Source organism: Lithobates pipiens, unplaced genomic scaffold (assembly GCF_037356315.1).
Source record: "Lithobates pipiens isolate NorthernLeopardFrog02 unplaced genomic scaffold, aLitPip1_a1.2 Scaffold_1, whole genome shotgun sequence".
Taxonomy (NCBI): Eukaryota; Metazoa; Chordata; class Amphibia; order Anura; family Ranidae; genus Lithobates; species Lithobates pipiens.
In genome coordinates, this window is record NW_027507685.1 from 7254600 (window position 1) to 7272593 (window position 17994).

The 17994-nt window shown below is 42.9% G+C and overlaps 1 protein-coding gene across 4 annotated transcripts in view; it reads left to right on the forward strand.

The window, feature by feature from the left end:
- LAMP2 (lysosomal associated membrane protein 2) overlaps window positions 1-17994 on the forward strand; it is an 87838-nt gene that overhangs the window by 35242 nt on the left and 34602 nt on the right. For all 4 annotated transcript variants that reach the window (XR_013272343.1, XM_077477247.1, XM_077477466.1 and 1 more), the window contains exons 3-7: window positions 2958-3171; window positions 6605-6766; window positions 9208-9419; window positions 11707-11829; window positions 12721-12775. Coding sequence is in view for 3 of the 4 variants with exons in the window: in XM_077477247.1 (XP_077333373.1) it covers window positions 2958-3171; window positions 6605-6766; window positions 9208-9419; window positions 11707-11829; window positions 12721-12775 (766 nt within the window). In the remaining variant the exon portion in view is untranslated. The remainder of the gene's footprint in view (window positions 1-2957; window positions 3172-6604; window positions 6767-9207; window positions 9420-11706; window positions 11830-12720; window positions 12776-17994) is intronic.

Genomic DNA, 17994 nt, shown 5'->3' on the forward strand with positions numbered 1-17994 from the left:
CGGTTTTATTATCCAAAAAACTGAAATGGGGATTGTTCATTTGAGAAAGCTTCACATCTGTCCTTACAGCTAGTGTATTGCCCACAATATAACATCAGTCTTCTGTTTGGAGGACATGTTCTGTCTGGAGCTCAGAGTTTACAAACGTGAGCCTTCTTTTCAGATTTAGAGTGGAATTCCATATTCACTATAACTTTAGTGTAAATCGTGACATCTGCATGCCTTTCCACTTCAGGCAATCGGAGAAAGCCTTGTATAAATTGTACTTCTGTGAAAAAACATCCTGTTCTTTGTTTCTCTTCCTTTTGTGTGAAAATTTGGTGATCCTGCCAACCCCCCTGCTTTAGCAGTTCCAAACTGTCTGTTCAAACTGACCAGGCTAGGCATGGAAGTACACTCGTCCAGTGTGGTCAGCTTTCTTCTTTGTATTCTACTTGAGAACACAGTCTGACTGTAATCCAGTGGTCAGACATGTGCTGACCCCCCTACCCCTGAACAGCAAATTAACTGGGAAGATCAGTGTACTGCTGTATTCCTCCCTCCTGTTGATACGCACATATTCTCTCCCCCCCCCCCCCCATTTTAGCCTCAGTTTTTTTCTGTTCTTAGCTGACAGGAGTGGCACCTGGTGTGGTCTTTTGCTGCAGTAATGCCGTCTGCTTCAAGGTTCGATGTGCTGTGCATTCAGAGATGGTATTCTGCATACCTTGGTTGTAATGGGTATTTGAGTTACTGTTGCCTTTCTATCATCTCAAACCGGTCTGCCCATTCTCCTCTGACATCAACAAGGCATTTTGGTCCACGCTACTACCGCTCACTGGATATTTTCTCTCTTTTGGACCATTCTCTGTGAACCCTAGAGATGGTTGTGCATGAAAATCCCAGTAGATCAGCAGTTTTTGAAATACTTAGACCAGCCTGTCTGGTACCAACAACCATGACACGTTCAAAGTCACTTAAATTCCCTTTCTTTACCATTCGGATGCTCAGTTTGAACTTCAGCAAGTCCTCTTTACCACGTCTAGATGCCCAAATGCATTGAGTTGCTGCCATAAGATTGGCTGATTAGCAATTTGTGTAACCAAGCTATTTAACAGGTGTACCTAATAAAGTTGATATTTTCTATTGCTTTACAAAGTAGGGGGACACACAGGCAACTCTCTGCTTTTGCTTGCGTCCTGGGTCTGATGGTAGCTTCTTTTGGCACAGTACAATTTCTCCAGTTCAGTCTGTTGCAGTTTTATTCTGGCTGGCAGTCCTGGGACCACCGCTCAGGACCAGGATGGCTGGTAGATCACCAGTCCAGCCCTGGAATTGGGCAAATCGTTTCTTCCACTATCCTGAAGGATTCTCACAATGATAAGCAGCCAGAAAGCCTGGTAAGACTAACCGAACACCTTGTCAATGTTGGGAACTTGGTCACCAGCAGAAATACATCTCCATATTAATATACTGGAGCTCCGATTGATTAGTCTATTCCTTCAGTGCTGGACTGCCCGACTGCAGTCATTAGATCTGGATTCAATAGAACACCACAGTAGTGGCATACACCAATCATCAGAGGGAGAAACCAGAAGTTTCACTGTAGAAAGAGAAACGACCAATTCTGACTTGGGCATTACTTCGTGTTCCAGTCTGGTCTGCCTTCCAGGTTCTAGGCCTGGGCAATTGGCAAGCAGGTTACCTCATCTGTGCCCTGGACTCAGGAGACACTGGGATCAGCACAACCTCTACTATCTGTCTTTAACTTGCTTGGCTGTAGAAGATTAGGTTCTAAGAGATCGGGGTCTTTTTGTCTGTCATTCCTATGCTCCTAAAAACTAGAAAGTCCACGTTGCGCAAGGCATGACGCAGCCAGGAAATTTCATCCCAGAAAATACTCAGTGGAACGAATTCTGCCCTTTCTTTAATCAGATCTGAATCAGCATTTGGCCTTTAGTATCAAGTCATATTCCAAGGATTTCTTCCTTCTCATTCCTTTTGTCTTGCAAAGAACATTTTCTTATCCATTACAAGGATAATGTTGTCTTGAGGCCTAAAGCCTCTCTTCTTCCTAAGGTGATCTCATCTTTCCACCTGACCCGCACACTGTTCTTCTGCCTCTGTCCTGCTTGGGTACGTATTAAAGTGATCGTAAAGTCCCTTTTTTTTTTTTTTTTTTTTTTTTTTTTTTTATATTACAAACATGTTATACTTGCCTCCTCTGTGCAGCTGGTTTTGCACAGAGCATCCTCTTCTCGGGTGCCTTTTTTCTGCTCATGGCCCTTTCCTTCTATCGAGTGCCACCCAAGCCAAGTTCGAGGTCCGTGTATCCATTCAGACACCAAGCCCAGACCTGGCCCCGCCCCCATTCTCCCCTGATTGGCTGGCTGACTGACTTTGATAGCTGCGAGAGCCAGTGATGCCCCTGCTGTGTCTCAGCCATTCAGGAGGAGTGTCCCGGATGGCTTAGACATTTGTGGACATCGCTGCAGAGAAATGGGGCTCAGGTAAGTAATTAGGGGGTGCTGGTGAGGCTGCTACACACAATGTTTTTTTTTTATCTCGAGACATAGAATGCATTAAGACTAAAAAAAAGAACCTTCTGCCTTTACAACTCCTGTAAGGAAATATTTCTACATTGCTTGGATGTGGTTGTTGGTTTGTGTCTACCTCCCCTGGTTAAATCTTCAGTTCTCTAGACCGATTCCCAGTGTATTTTTTCTTTTTTCTTTTTTTTTTCTTGGCTTGTTAACATAGTGTTCCTTTACTGGAATGGAATACATTCTATCCTGAGAATCGCCTAGGAAGTGATGGGATATCTCCCTGTTTGGGGACACAGCAAATAATTCTCCCTCAGTCCGTTTAAAACAATAAAATGTATCTTTGGCTATCAACTTGAAATTTCTGATGATCATACTATTGGCAAAGGTATCCATTCTTTCCAACAATTATGTTTTTATTTTGTCTTTTTGCAGAAAAATGTAACTTTTACAGCACCTGAAAAGGTCACCACCGAAGGCAGCAGCTGTGGACAAAGTGGCGTGGCCCCTTTACTGAATGTTCACTTTGGCAATGGACACTTGTGGAGTCTGAACTTTACAAAAAATGACAAAGAGTACAGAGGCAGTGTCCTCAGCTTCACATACAACCTTAGTGACTCTGCGTTGTTTCCAGATGCAAAGGAAAAAGGTAAGTCCTGTTACACTAGGTGGTGTACCAAGCAGGAAGGATGGACATCCTTCTACAGACACATTAGTATTTATCTTTTCACATACACATTTATTTATTTGGGGGGTACACATTCATTGTTGCATTTGGGGAGTGGTAAAAACAGGTGGTTGGCGGTATGTGTGTGTGTATATGTGTATATGTGTATATGTATATATATATATATATATATATATATATATATATATATATATATATATATATATATATATATATATATATAATTGATGTGTTTCCCACTACCTCCTGATAAAGAACAAAAAACAAAATTTGAAAACTACTGGCAAGAACAGCAGTTGAGCACAGATCAAATATATCTTCCTTTTTTTTTTTTTTGTCAAAATCATCTGTTTATTGAATTTAAAAACTTTTAACAGGAAAAAAAAAAAAGCATACATTGGTCATGACAAGAGTTGACTTACTTGGGTGCCTACAGAAGTATGATATAAGGCAAACAGTTACACGAAATACGTCGGGGAGCTCAAAACATCACAAGGGTCTCAGCAGGTTGGCATTCATGGGCAGGAGGACATCCTGGGACTAGAGCGTGTATTCCGAAAGCATATGTTACATTCACAGTCACAAATTCCTATTCATTGGCAGGAGCTAATGGGTTAAGAAGGGTTAGAGACTGAGGCTGTGGAGGAATCTGCCAGGCGTTTGGACTGAACCTTATATTTTTGAGGGAAACCCCTATTGGCATAACAATCTTTATATACAGAGGCAGGCTATTGACCAATTGTTTCCACAGAGAGAGCGAGGAGGAGGAGTAGGCCAGCTAAGGGCTATGGCTTTGCGGGCGTGAAATATATAATTTTTAAAGCTTCATCAGCGCACATCGGTAAAGCAGAAAAATTACCTGTTTTTGCTAAATTTTATATTTTTTCCAAAGTTAACAGGAGGTGGTCAGCAATAGAAAGGAGGAGGAAGCGCCACCTAAGTGCAGTATCACAGGGGGTTTATTAAAACATTGGTTAAAAACATTTACAACAAGTAAGATCAAAGAAGGCTTATCGTGAAACTGGCTCGTCTGCCAGGAGGTCCTTGGTCCTTACTCCTGAATGGTCCACTGGGTTCAGGTTCCCTGGGAAGCAGTGGAGGTGGAAGAAAGTTCCTGTGGTGTGTAGTATGTGTAGTAAGTCCAAGCCAAATACTGGATAGTAACAGGCTACTCGGAGCTGTCTGCTCCTTCTGAAGGCCTGGGGTGGTACTGCAGGCTCATGACTTATATAGGGAGAAGCTTGCAGTAATACTAGAACTAGAGGGACCAGCGATGCCGGTAAAGGAACACAAGGCACCACAACTAGAGATGAATACAAAACATGGCACAATTGTGGTAATAAAACTAGCAGATCAAATTGGCAACGGTTATGAACTTGTAATCTGGGCAATGCAAGAGGGAGTAGTAATTAAATGACCCAAATGATGTCAGACGGAAAAAATGGGTAGAATATGACCCGAATAACATCAAACATAAGGAAATTGGAGGGAAACTGTGTGAATGACATAAATAAATTGAAATAACACAAAAATAAAAATAATCGGCAAGTTATAAAATAAGCATGAACAATTATTAAGAATTGACTGAAATGGTGGACGGTTTCAACAAGGTACCTAATAATGTTATGCTAAAGTTACTTACTATAACCACCCCCAGGGGAGAAAGTCACTGGCCATTTAGACCTGAGTATCCGGGGAGAAGACCATAAGGGTCCACTGTGGGGGGAAAAAATAAATTAAAAATGAGTAAGCATGGTGAATGTTAACAAAAATACATTACATGAAACTGAATGACACTGCGGGCATGTGCTTGGCCAAGAAGCGTGAGGTGTTTTAAAGCAGGGTGTGTTTCTAGCTCTTCTTTTAAACCACCGGGCATGAGAGTATTTAGGGAATAGAGCCAATACGTTTGCTGCTGGTACAGGCATTTAAAACTTTCAGAAACGGGGGCCACAAATATCCACACTTGGAGCCCACTGGTGGACTTCTGGTGGAAATCCAAAAAATGTCTGGGAACACTTTTCATTACCCTTTTCAATTAATCTCCTGTGCTTACCAAACAGTTTCCTGAGGGTCCTGATCATGCGACCACACATAAAGATTGCAAGTGAGGCAGTGGACCACAAACTCGGATCAGTTGAAAAATTCCCTAATTTTACGTTTTACCTTTTTTACAGTGAAATTTTTCTGACCATGACTGATTAAATTGGCATGTAAGGCACAATTTCTTCTTACACTGATGCATGCCAATCAGTGGTATAAGGACAGTGTGGTGTTGTCAACTGGGATCTTGGTGACCTTGCTGGGAGCCCTAAGTTCGGATATAATGGGTTTGGGAGTAAGCGTGCTTTGTAGGAACGGGTCCTCCAAAAGAATGGGCCAATGTTTTCTAAAGACATTTTCCATCTTAAAACGTGCATGGAATTGAGTCGTGAAACGGGTGGGTTGTGACTCGGTGGAAGGGTCCTTAACCTTACACTTGGGATTAACAGAGTAGTGCTTAAAGGCCTCATCTACTACCGTTGGGAACCCCTTATCAGCGAATACTCTTGTGCCTGGTGGTTTAAATGAAGAGATTAACGCACACCCGGCTTTAAATGACTCGTGTTTCCCGGCCAAGCACAAGCCTGCAGTGTCATTATTCCTTCAGTTTCATGTATCGTGTATCTCGATATCTCTATCTCTCTCTCTCACGGCCAAAATAAGAATCGCAATATTTTTTTTTTTTTTTGCTTGGAATAAAAAGATCACGCTTCTCGCAACGTATTTTTTATTTTTTTTTTTAATTTTTTTTTTGGGGGGGGAGAAAATGAAAAGGCATTTGCTGATTCTTAAAAAAAAAAAAAAAAAAACAGCAGCTCACATTTTGCCAGTGCCACTCAGTGCTCCAGTCACGCTTGTGGTGGTGCGCTTTCCCCGATACCTCTGGGAAGAAGAAACATACTTGCTGACCAATCACATTCTTTGCTGGCTCCGACGGCTTCCCCTCTGCTCCGAAACAGACAACCTCATGCCACGGCCACAATAGAGACTCCAGCATCCCGGGGACACCATTGATCGATGCGCGTTCTTTTAAGCTGACGCTAATTTGCTTAATGGTCAGAACCGTTCAAATCCGGAGTTGCAATTGTGGCTGACGGAGAATCGCAATAACGTTATTTATCGTGCAGCTCTAGTAGGCAGTTTGCAAAAAAAAAATCCCAATGCGATGTGGAGCTTTAAAAGAAATGGCAGCCAATAGTCTCTGCTACCACTTGCCAGTGAATGCCCTCTTGTGGCAGATCCTTGCAATTACATATGTCGTTTTTGTTTCTTATTTTCTCACAAATGGCATTCTGTATGGAATGTAATATTCATTGTTTACCTCTCCTTATTTTTTTAAATTTCTTCTCAGGTCTGGTGATAGCTCCTACAAACACAAGCTTCTTTGTTCCAGTCCCACTGAATTCATCATATAAATGTTTACATGATGACACTGTGACTACACAGAAAGTTGTTCAGTTATATTGGAATGTCACACTGCAAGCGTATATGGATAATTCCACTTTAGGCAAAGGTGAGCAAATCTTTTTGGTATATTTTACTGCAGAACTCCTAATCCTGCCTATTTACCAGAATTTGGATTCGCATCTCCATAATCCTTTTATAACATGCTGATTGCAGAAATAAATTAATATTTACACACTGTGGCTCTTTCATATTCGCCCTTCATTCTTCCAGTGTAGTACTGGAAATGAAGACTAATAAGAAATGCATAAGTGTTACATCATTGTCAATATGAATTTAATATTGTATCTTAGTTTCTTAAAGCTAAACTGCATTAATAACATTTTCCCCAACTGTTCCTGTTGTACCACAACGTGTGTGTAGTGTGTTTCTTTTTTTTTTTTTTTTGTGTGTGGTATTTTTAAGTGACCGAAAATGCAGCAAGCAGAATTTTTAACACCACAATGGAAGCGCAACGGACCATTGTGAAGACTTGCATGGAATTTAAAGGGATATGTTTTTTTTTTTTTTTTTTTTTTCTTGAGCTTTTCTCGTGCTTAAGGTGCTAATAATGGTCAACGATAAATTCATATTAATTTAATTTCGGGATATTAATTAAAAAGTAAAATATAATAATATAATACAATCATAATCTAAAAATATATATTTTCCTTCCTGGTTCCCCCCCCTACACAATCAACTGCTGGACTGGCATAATATAGATCCAGTGGTCTCCCCAGTCTGGCCAGCGAGCGTGTGCAGACTGCAGCTACGCACTGTTGGCTGTGACATGGCCCTACTGGATGGGGGCTAGCCCTGCGAGTTAAACGTCCCACGAGGTTGCATACGTCCGAGTCTCGGCCTAAGTTGCAGCATTCCTCATGGCCAACAGCTCCCCCCCCCCCCACTTTGGTGGCAAGGTGGATCTGTCTGGGAGCGTTACTCGCACACTTCGCTGGATTGGTACGTAGGGAGGCCCCACCTCTCCCTTCCAAGGACGGGGTGTGGGTACTCCCTGGGGTGGTCGGTCCCTCTGGGGTGCTACTGTCCCAGGGGCTGGTCTTCCATCCTGCTTTACGGTTGCTGGTTTTGACGGCCTGGCTGTGCTGAGCCAGGTGCTCAAGTTCTGATACTCCTGATGGCTAGGGAGTCTACCTTTTTTCGAAGCTCTATCGCTGGACATGGAAAGCCTATATATCCGGGTGTGAGTCGCTGGGCATTCACCCTCGTTCTTTCTCATTGGCTCTGAAATTCCTTCCTTCATGGGGGGGGGGGGGGTCGAGCAAAAATGGGCATTGAGTACCTTCAAGGGCCAGGTGTCTGCCTTGGCAGTCTTCCGCATCCCCTGGTCTCTCACTCCCTGGTGCATAGTATTAACAAACATTTTGGATTAAAAAAAAAAATTTTACTCACCGGAAATGCCCTGTTGCTATGTGGTGGCTCCTAATCGGCCACTTTCGGGTCCACGGCGTTCCGCATTGCTTCCTCCCTCGCATGTGCTCCTGGGAAATGTGAGTCACCATTTCCCAGGAGTCAGTGGGCAGGAGTGTCAAAAAATCACGTTAAAGCAGATCTATCTAGGTTGTCATAACAATGGGGTGGGACCTTCCTCCGTCGCCGCCCATTTTGGTAACTATGTAAACAATCTGCACAACGGCCGCCGAAGCATCGCCATGCGCAAGATCGAGAGGTTACCCAGCATGCACCTCTCCATCGCTAATCCAGGAACATGTTGCAATTGATCTTCATGTGCCCACAATCATGGCAATGGGCAGAAGAGGATTTTCTAAATTGTAAGTATAAAAAATGTGTGTGTGTGTGTGTGTGTGTGTGTGTGTGTATGTATGTATGTATGTGTATGTGTATATATATATGTGTATGTGTGTGTGTATATATATATATATATGTATATATATATATGTATATATATATATATATATATATATATATATATATATATATATATATATATATATATATATGTATATGTATATATATATATATATATATATATATATATATATATATATATATATATATATTATACACACACACACACACACACACACACACACACACACACTAGCAAACCTATATATAATTTATTTGGATAATTAATGCATTATGATGAGATGCCTGTAAAAAACAAAAAACAAAATATATAATTGTATCCGGAACTCTGCTTTAAGGGAATCGTCGCAACTGATTTAGATTACTTTGTGTAAGAAACATGCAAGAACACACATAAGAGGTAGATTACTGGAAACTATTGGTACCTTGAATGCTTAGTGGTGTTTGCTATATTTTTGCTTTATTTTTGTGCTTGTATGCATGTTATGTTGTAAAGTGCTGTGCAAACTGTTGGTGCTATATCAATGTTATAGAATAATTTTGTTCTATTGCACCCTATAATATAGGGTGCGTGGATAATGCATAGTAATTCAGAATGTTTTATGCTTTTCATGTTTGGTCTTCTTTTTTATTTTTATTTTTTGTTAAATTTTTTTTCAGATTTTCATTGCAGTGCTGACATTCCTTCTACAACACAATCGCCAACTACACACAACGCAACTATACCAAGCACAACGACGACCCCACAGCCAACCACCAAACCTGTAGACAAACCCTCTGTTGGCAACTATTCTGTTTTAAATGGTACAGAGACATGTTTGCTGGCTTCCATGGGTCTGCAACTTAATGCTTCCCTGCTGGTTGAAGGAAAGGTAAATTTAGTTGCCGGTTTTGTGTGAAAATATAGATATAAAAAATGGCGGTCGTTGCAATACTTTATCACACCGTATTTGTGCAATTCTGGAAAATGTTTTTGAATTAAAAAAGACAACAGCAAAGTTTACCCCAATTTTTAAAACTTTTTTTTTTTGAAAAATGTTATGCTTAGAAAATTGATACCCAACATGCCCGCTCATGGAATGGCGACAAACTTTGACGCTTAATCTCCACAGGCGACATTTATAAACGTCTACAGGTTACCAGTTTTAATTTAAAGTAGGTCTAGTGCTAGAATTGTTGCTTTTGATCTGACGATTGTGGCGATACCTCACGTGTGGTTTGAACATGGGTGCGATTTGCATATGCATTAGCTTCTGCAAGCTTGATGGGATGGGGTTCTTTAAACTTTTTTTTTTTTTTTTTTTTTAACACTTTCCCTTTTTATTTTTTTTATTTTTGGAAAAAAAAAATGGAACTTCCACTTTTAAGTGAATGTGACCTGACATGCCACATTTTGGCATGTCATTTTTTTGGTGGGTGGGGTAGCGGATACCCTCTTTTTAGGGGCATCCAGCTCCCACTTTCGGGGGTTCCGGAAAGAAGTTCAGCCCTACCCTCCCCCTTACCCCCCCCCCTCAATCTTACGGGACACGTCACAGGTCCCAGAAGATTGCATGGCCAATCAGTGTGCAGTGCCACAGCCAGGTGCCCACAGTCACAATGCTGACAAGAAAAGGGAGAGAGGAGAGGGGCTTGGTGTGCCCGCATTGCTGGACCGTGGGACAGTTGATTGTCCGATTTTATTAAAAGTTAGCAGCTACACTTTTTGTGTAGCTTAGTGTCTTTTGGTCAAGTATGTGCTGAAAGATGCTAAGCTAGAGTTGTTAGTATATTGATCATGGGTGGACTGGGCAGTAAAGGCTAAGTTTACCTTTTTAGACCATTGCACCTATATTTTTGGGTGTAACATGGTGCCAAGCTCCCTAACTTTCTACAGTATAATGCTTCTTCTCCCTGGCGGCTCCTGTCACTTTTTAAAAAAAATTTACACAATTTCTAGAAATCTGTGAATGAAGAAACAGAAGTGCCTATCTGCCACCACAGGAGAGGGACGACTTTTCGGCAGAACACAAATGCAGTGGTTACTCCATTTATAGTTCGTTTGACGCTTACCTTGGTACCTTAGTGTGGATGTAGAGCTGGAGGAGCCTGTGCATTGCACCGAGATTCGGAGAGCATGGATGCAATGCTTTGCCATTTTTGCCGTGCAAAAAAAGAGGGAAAAACATAAACTGCTCCACATTTGTTGAAGGAAGTACCGTATATACTCGAGTATAAGCCGAGATTTTCAGCCCCTTTTTTTTAGGCTGAAAGTGCCCCCCTCGGCTTATACTCGAGTCACGGAGATCAGGTAGACAGACGGCGGCCATTCCACTATTCAAAAGCCGCGCCTCCCTGTCTGATAGGCGGAACACTCAATTTCCCAGCAGTCAGTGTTCCGCCTATCACGGACATCCGCTCATCCTCATACTACGGACGAGGATGAGAGGATGTCCGTGATAGGCGGAACACTGACTGCTGGGAAATTGAGTGTTCCGCCTATCACAGACAGAGAGGCGCGGCTTTTGAACAGTGGAATGGCCGCCGTCTGTCAGACGAGGAGGAGAGGTGCGGCATGGCACACAGAGGCTGCAGATTGGCACAGGTAGGCAGGGATGGACGGGACACAGGGATGGACGGACACAGGGATGTCTCACCCTCGGCTTATACACGAGTCAATAAGTTTTCCCAGTTTTTTTGTGGTAAATTAGGGGCCTCGGCTTATATTCGGATCGACCTATACTCGAGTATATACGGTAGGCATGTGTGCCTTTTGCACTTTTTGTTGATTTTAGAATATTATGAGAGGAGTTTATCAAAATTGGAGCAGTTGTGCATGGCAACCGATCGGCTTCTTTCGTTTTATTTTCATAATGTAACAGTACAAGCTGAGGATAGAAGCTATGATTAGTTGCCATGTCCAGCTCTTCCAGATTCTGTCTGCTCCAGTAAATGTCCACCTCCAATGTACATGTGTACATGAACAACATACTGTCAGTCTGCTAAACTAGTTCGGACAATAATAGGCAGAGGATACCTGCTGAAATCTGGGGGTATCTCTAGCCATACCACTTTTCTTTTCACAGTTGCACAATCAAACGTTTGCATCTGAAGAGGTATGTGGAGTAGATCTGCTCTCTTGCATGTTCATTTATTACCGGTGTATCTTTTCTGTTTTAGAATGTTTGGACTGCACTTAACATTGATCCCAGCAACACCAACAGTTCCGGAAACTGCGGAAATGAGACTGCTCTATTGAGACTGACTAACGGCACCACAGTTGTAGAATTTCTCTTTTTCATTGTAAGTATGAACATATATTGAGATATTGCAAAATGTGTTTTTCTTTGTCTTCTCTTTCTCTACTAGTTTTAGATGTTTTTTTTTACTACTTTTAAATCTTTATAAATGATCTATTTTCTCTCCAGTTCCCTTTTTTTTTATTGTAGTTATATTTAACTACCGCTATCCTCTTTAAGAATGCATTTGATCATAACACAGAATAAAAGGTTCTAGTTACTATCACAAGACCTCATATATGGGGTCTATGATATACAGTATCGTGCATAACTAGAGTGCTGCTTGTAAAGCAGTTTTGTGGAGAGTGCAGCAGTGGGGGGGTCGAGCTCTGGCACTGGGATGATTAACAAAAACAGTAAGACATTTAGACCCCTTTCACACCAGGGCGTTTTGCAGGCGCTATAGCGTTAGAAATAGCGCCTGCAATCCGCCCTAAAAAAGCTGCACCATTGTCTGTAGTGTGAAAGCCAGAGGGCTTTCACACTACAGCGGTGCGCTGGCAGGTAGTCAGGGAAAAGTCCTGCCAGCAGCTTCTTTGGAGCGGTGAAGGAGCCGTGTGTTTACCGCTCCTCCACCGCTGCTCCCCATTGAAATCAATGGGGCAGCGCTGTAGTACCGCCAGCAAAGTGCCGCTATTGCGGTGTATTGCCAGAGGTTTTAACCCTTTCTCGGCCGCTAGCGGGGAGTAAAAGCGCCCCGCTAGCGGCCGAAATGCGCCACAAATCCGGTGGTAAAACGTCACTAAAAATAGCGGTGTTTTACCGCCGACGCTATGGGCGGTGTGGTGTGAAAGGGGTCTTAGGGAAGTGTTTTTTCAGCACCCCTTATTTGCATTTTAACTGGACTTGAACATTTGCTGTGTGATACCGATTGTTTGTTTTATTCCAAATCTAGAAAAACAAGAACTTCCACCTTCAAGAAGTTAACGTGACCCTGTTCAATGGTTCAGGTACAAAACTATGCTTTTTATACATGATTTTGTAATTACAGTTTTTTTTTTTTTTTTTTTTTTCTTTATTGTTCTTGAAATTAACCAGCTAAATATTTAATATATTTAACCTGATTCTCTATAACCATTGCTTGGCATGGTTTGAGCATCACTTGTAAAGAACAGGAAAGGATCAGCCTGTAAAATACTACACTTCTGACTGTAATCAGTCCAGATTCTTCCCTTTTTTAACACCCCTGAAACGCCAATGAAAGAATTTGGGTCTCTTTCACATAGGAGCTTCACCCTGAGAAACAGTTTCTTATCGTACATCACGGGACACAGAGCCATAGTAGTTACAATGTGGGTTATAGGCCACCTTCAGGTGATGGACACTGACACACCCTAAGACAAGAAGTCCACTCCCTATATTACCCCTCCCACTACCGGGAGTACCTCTGTTTTTTTGCCAGTGTCTAAGGTGTTGGTCACGAGTGAAGATGTGCTGTGCTGAGCTCCACTGGAGCAATCTTGGCTGGGGCCAGCTATGCAGCCGGATCTATTCAAAGTGTCTTTTAAGGCGAATTGAATGGTACCTGGGCCTCGTGTCCGAAGAAACAAGGTTTTGCCTGTAACTCTTCTCTTTTTTTAGAGAGCTGGATCCCGGGATCCAGTACTTTTGGTATTAAGGCCATAAAGTTTTACTGGCGGGATGCAGGTCCAGGAATGTGGGTTTCCCAAGGGTCCCCGGCTCCTGAAGGTTTGTTAACAGAACCCACTGTGAAGGGTGAAAATTGGTTCTCTTGTTTTTACCACAGAAAACACTGCGGCGGGAAAGGCAAGTGGAGTTTTCTAAGAGATTTTTGAATTTTCTTATGAAATGTCTCGTTTAATTAGTAAATGTTGTCATGCCTAAGTGTCACCACTGGGGGCTGTATGGAGCACATACCTTATGCTTCCCCAAGAGATCACGCTGTGTCCGGAACAGCAGGCTTCTTTTTTCTCCAGCAAGCAGCAGATATCTGGTAAATCTGTGGGGGGGGGGGGGGTCTCTTCTCCAGACACCCCCCACCTGGGCTGTACTCTCCCCCTCTTCACGAGGAAGAGCGTTAGGAGAGAACAGAAAAAAACAATCAGCACACCTCCCTACTCGGCAGCTTCCAGGTTCCCTCCTCATGGAGGCCCGCACTCACGTGAGAGAACTTTTTTTTATTTTTAAAAAGGGGTGGGCTTGGCGCAGCATTGGCATCCTCCAACGTCCAGCTTGGGAATGTGCTTTTTAAAAGCTCAAGTGTTGCTGCTGCAAGCTGGCGGAGGGACACAAAAGCAAGAAGGGCATGAAAGAGGTTTGATGACACAGGCATTCCTTTTGACACATTTACTACTGCATCAGGCTGAGCATTAATAGCAGAGGCAGGGCTGGACTATTGCTCAAGCAATGGATGCGTGTTCCTTCTGGTAGTACCTCTGCTTTGTGCATTGGGCTATGGTCTGAAGGGGTGGTAAAAACACCTCAAAAAAGGGCTGTAGAAGGACTTCTACAGCCACAAGGAAGCCTAGAACCATCTCTAAAAAGATGGCATTCTCCCCTGAAAGTGAAATGGCTGGTCAGAGTGAGCCATCAAGGACGTTGGGTGTTGCAGCTGCTCTTCACACTGCAGCCCCTGTATATATTACTGAAGAGGTTTTTTCCCTCAACCATTTTAGGCTTGGAACAAAAGGTTGATGCGTTAATCGCATCCCAGAGTGGGACTAAGCGTGACCGGTCCCCTTCCATTACCCAGGGCCCTCAAACTAAGGAACAGGGGGCAAGAGATGACATTTCTCTCAGGGGACCAGGAAGAGGCTGATGACTCCTCTTCTGAAGAGTCTAATACAGAAGGATCAAGTTAACAAGAAAGGTTGTTGGTACAATCCCTCACTGAATTGGTCCACTCCACATTTTTGCTGCCAGTAGCGGAGTCAGTTGATGAGCCTCCCCAAGCTATTCATGCTTTTCCTATCCATTCATTACTAAAAAAGCTTATGTATTCTAAGTGGGAGCACCCAGATAAACAGTTTTTTCCTCCAAAAAAGTTTTCAACACTTTATCCTATGGAGGAAAAGTTTAATAAGGAATGGGGGGGTTCCAGCAATTGACGCTGCTATATCCTCTGTGAATAAAAGCTTGTCTTGTCCGGTAGACAATGCTCAAATGCAGAAGGATCCAATGGATAAAAAGTTGGAATTCCTATTTAAAAACAATATATCTCTAGCAGGTTCAGTGGTTCAGCCTGTGCTGGCAGCGATCGCTGTATGTCAGTCCTTAAAAGACCAGTTTAAACAGGTGCTCAAGATATTCCTGATCAGCAGGCCCAAGATTTAGCTAGGATATCAGAGGTTTTACAATAGACGCTATGAGAGATTCTATAATTCAGGCCTCACGACTTATGCTCGGGCTGGTGCATGTGCGTAGAATTCTATGGTTGAAAAATTGGTCAGCCGAAGCGCCATGCAAAAAGCCCTTGGCTAGTTTTCCAATTCATGGTGAATGGTTGTTTGGGGACGATCTGGATAAATGCATCCAAAGAATTTCTAATGGAAAAAGTTCCTTTTTACCAGTTAAGAAGTTTAAGCATTTTTCTTTTAAACAAGCTTCTTCTCCAGTGCCAGGAGCATCAGCTTCCAGGCAGTCAGGACAGCCGCCACTGTCAAGTTCAAGAGGTAAACCTCTGGGTCAACCCCAGGGACAAAAGAGGCCCTGGGGGAGGAAACCCACAAAACAAAAAAAATACTAAAACCTCCTTATGAAGGGGTGCCCCCGCTTTCTCAAGTGGGGGTGAAGACTTCTGCAGTTCTCAAGGGTCTGGCAGCACAAATGTCAAGACAAATGGATGGCTTCCTCAATATCTCTAGGATACGAACTAGAGTTTCGAGAGTTCCGGTCTCCTCGTTTTTTCAGATCAGATGTTCCCAGAGATCCCAAAAAAAAGAAAAGTTGTCTCCTTTTCTGGCTTTGACCATCTCTTGTCTCAAAAGGTGATATCAGTGGTCCCCATGGAAGAGCGAGTGTTGGGGTTTTATTCAAACCTTTTCACGGTACCAAAACCAAACTGGGATGTCAGACCCATCAAAAATCTAAACCGGTTTTTGAACATCCACTCTTTTCGCATGTAGTCAATCTGATCAGTGGTCTCCATTCTACAAGGAGGAGAACTGCTAGCATCAATATACATCAGGTATGCTCACTTCCATGTACCTATTTTTGCCGCTCACCAGAAATGTCTACGCTTCGAGATAGAAAATCTTAATTTTCAGTTTGTAGCTCTGCCTTTCGGTCTAGCTACTACACCTCGAGTGTTTTTACAAAGGTCTTGGCTCCCCTTTAGCCAATTAAGGGCTCAGGGTATAACGATTATAGCTTACTTAGACGATCTACTCTTGATAGATCAGTCAGTAGCCTGCTTAAACCAAAGTTTGGTCACCACGGTCAGCTACCTGGAATACCTAGGTTGGATTCTCAACCTAGAGAAATCTTCCTTAAAACCATCAAGGAGATTAGAGTCCTGGGGTCTGATCATAGATACAGCTCAGAAGAGGGTGTTTTTGCCCCAGGCAAAGATCAGTTCCATAAGGGAACTGATTCAGGTGGTCAAAGCAAAGAAAAATCCTTCTATTCGACTTTGCACGAGATTGTTGGGAAAGAGGGTGGCTTCATTCGAGGCCGTTCCTTATGCTCAGTTTCATGCGAGTCTGCTGCAAAACAGTATCCTGCCAACTTGGAACAAGAAGGTCCAAGCTCTAGACTTCTCATTGAATTTATCCCCAAAAGTGCGTCAAAGCCTCAGTTGGTGGTTGATAACCAAGAATCTCCAAAAATAAAAATCCTTTCTACCAGTTGCCTGGTAAGTGGTAACGGATGCCAGCCTTCTGGGCTGGGGAGCAGTCCTAGAAGAAGCGTCTGTCCAGGGGAGATGGTCCAAATCAGAAATGACCTTATCCATCAATAATCTAGAGAATCGGGCAGCTCATCTGGCCCTGAAAGCCTGGATGCTTAGATTACGGGATTGTCCTGTCTGGAGCCAATCCGACAATGTCACAGCAGTGGCCCATATCAATCACCAAGGGGGAATGAGAAGTCATGCAGCCAGGAGAGAGGTGAATCATATCCTATCTTGGGCAGAAGACAACATTCCTTGCCTATTGGCAGTCTTCATTCCAGGAACAAGGAATTGGTAGGCGGACTACTTGAGTTGCCAACAGTTATTCCTGGGAGAATGGTCTTTTCACGCCGACATCTTTCTATCAATATGTCAAAGATGGGGGAATTCAGGAAGTGGACTGTTTGTGTCCAGGTTCAACAAAAAGATCAACAACTTTTGTGTCAAGGACAAAGGATCTTCTGGCATGCAGAACAGATGCCTTGGTTTTTCCGTGGGATCAGTTTTCGCTGATTTTATGCATTCCCTCCTGTTCTGTTGCTTCCACGACTTCTTCGCAGGATCAAGCAGCAAGGGAAGGCAGTGATTCTTGTGGGCCAGGAGATCTTGGTATGTAGAGATTGTAAAAGGTGGCGGTAAGGGACCCATGGACCCTACCACCATGGCCAGACCTTCTCTCGCAAGGTCCGGTATTTCATCCTACCTTAAAAACGTTAAATTTAAGTTTGGGTATTGAAACCCACATTCTGAAGGAGCATGGGCTGTCGGGTTTGGTATTTTCCACTTTGGTTAATGCTAGGAAGCCAGCTTCCAGAATCGTACATTATAGAGTCTGGAAGGCCTATGTCTCCTGGTGTGAATCCAGGGGTTGGCACCCCAAGAAATATGTCATAGGTAGGATCCTTGAATTTCTATAGATGGTATTAGAAATGAACCTGGCCTTGAGTACTATCAAAGGCCAGATGTCGGCCTTATTGGTATTTTTTTCAACGACTACTTGCTTCGCACTATCTGGTTCGTAGCTTTATTCAGAGGGTAACGCGGTTTAATCCTCTGGTTAGGTCACCCTTGATCCCTTGGGACTTGAATTTAGTCCTGTCGGCGTTACAGAAACAGCCTTTTCCCTTGATATTCCCTTGGTCCTTTTTGACAAGGAAATTTGTTTTTCTGGTTGCCATATCTTCTGCAATAAGGGTATCAGAGTTGGCTGCTCTTTCTTGTAAAGAGCTATATTTGATTTATTCATAAGGGTAAGGTTGTATTACGTCCTCATCGTAATTTCCTGCTGAAGGTAGTGTCAGGTTTCATTTAAACCCGGAT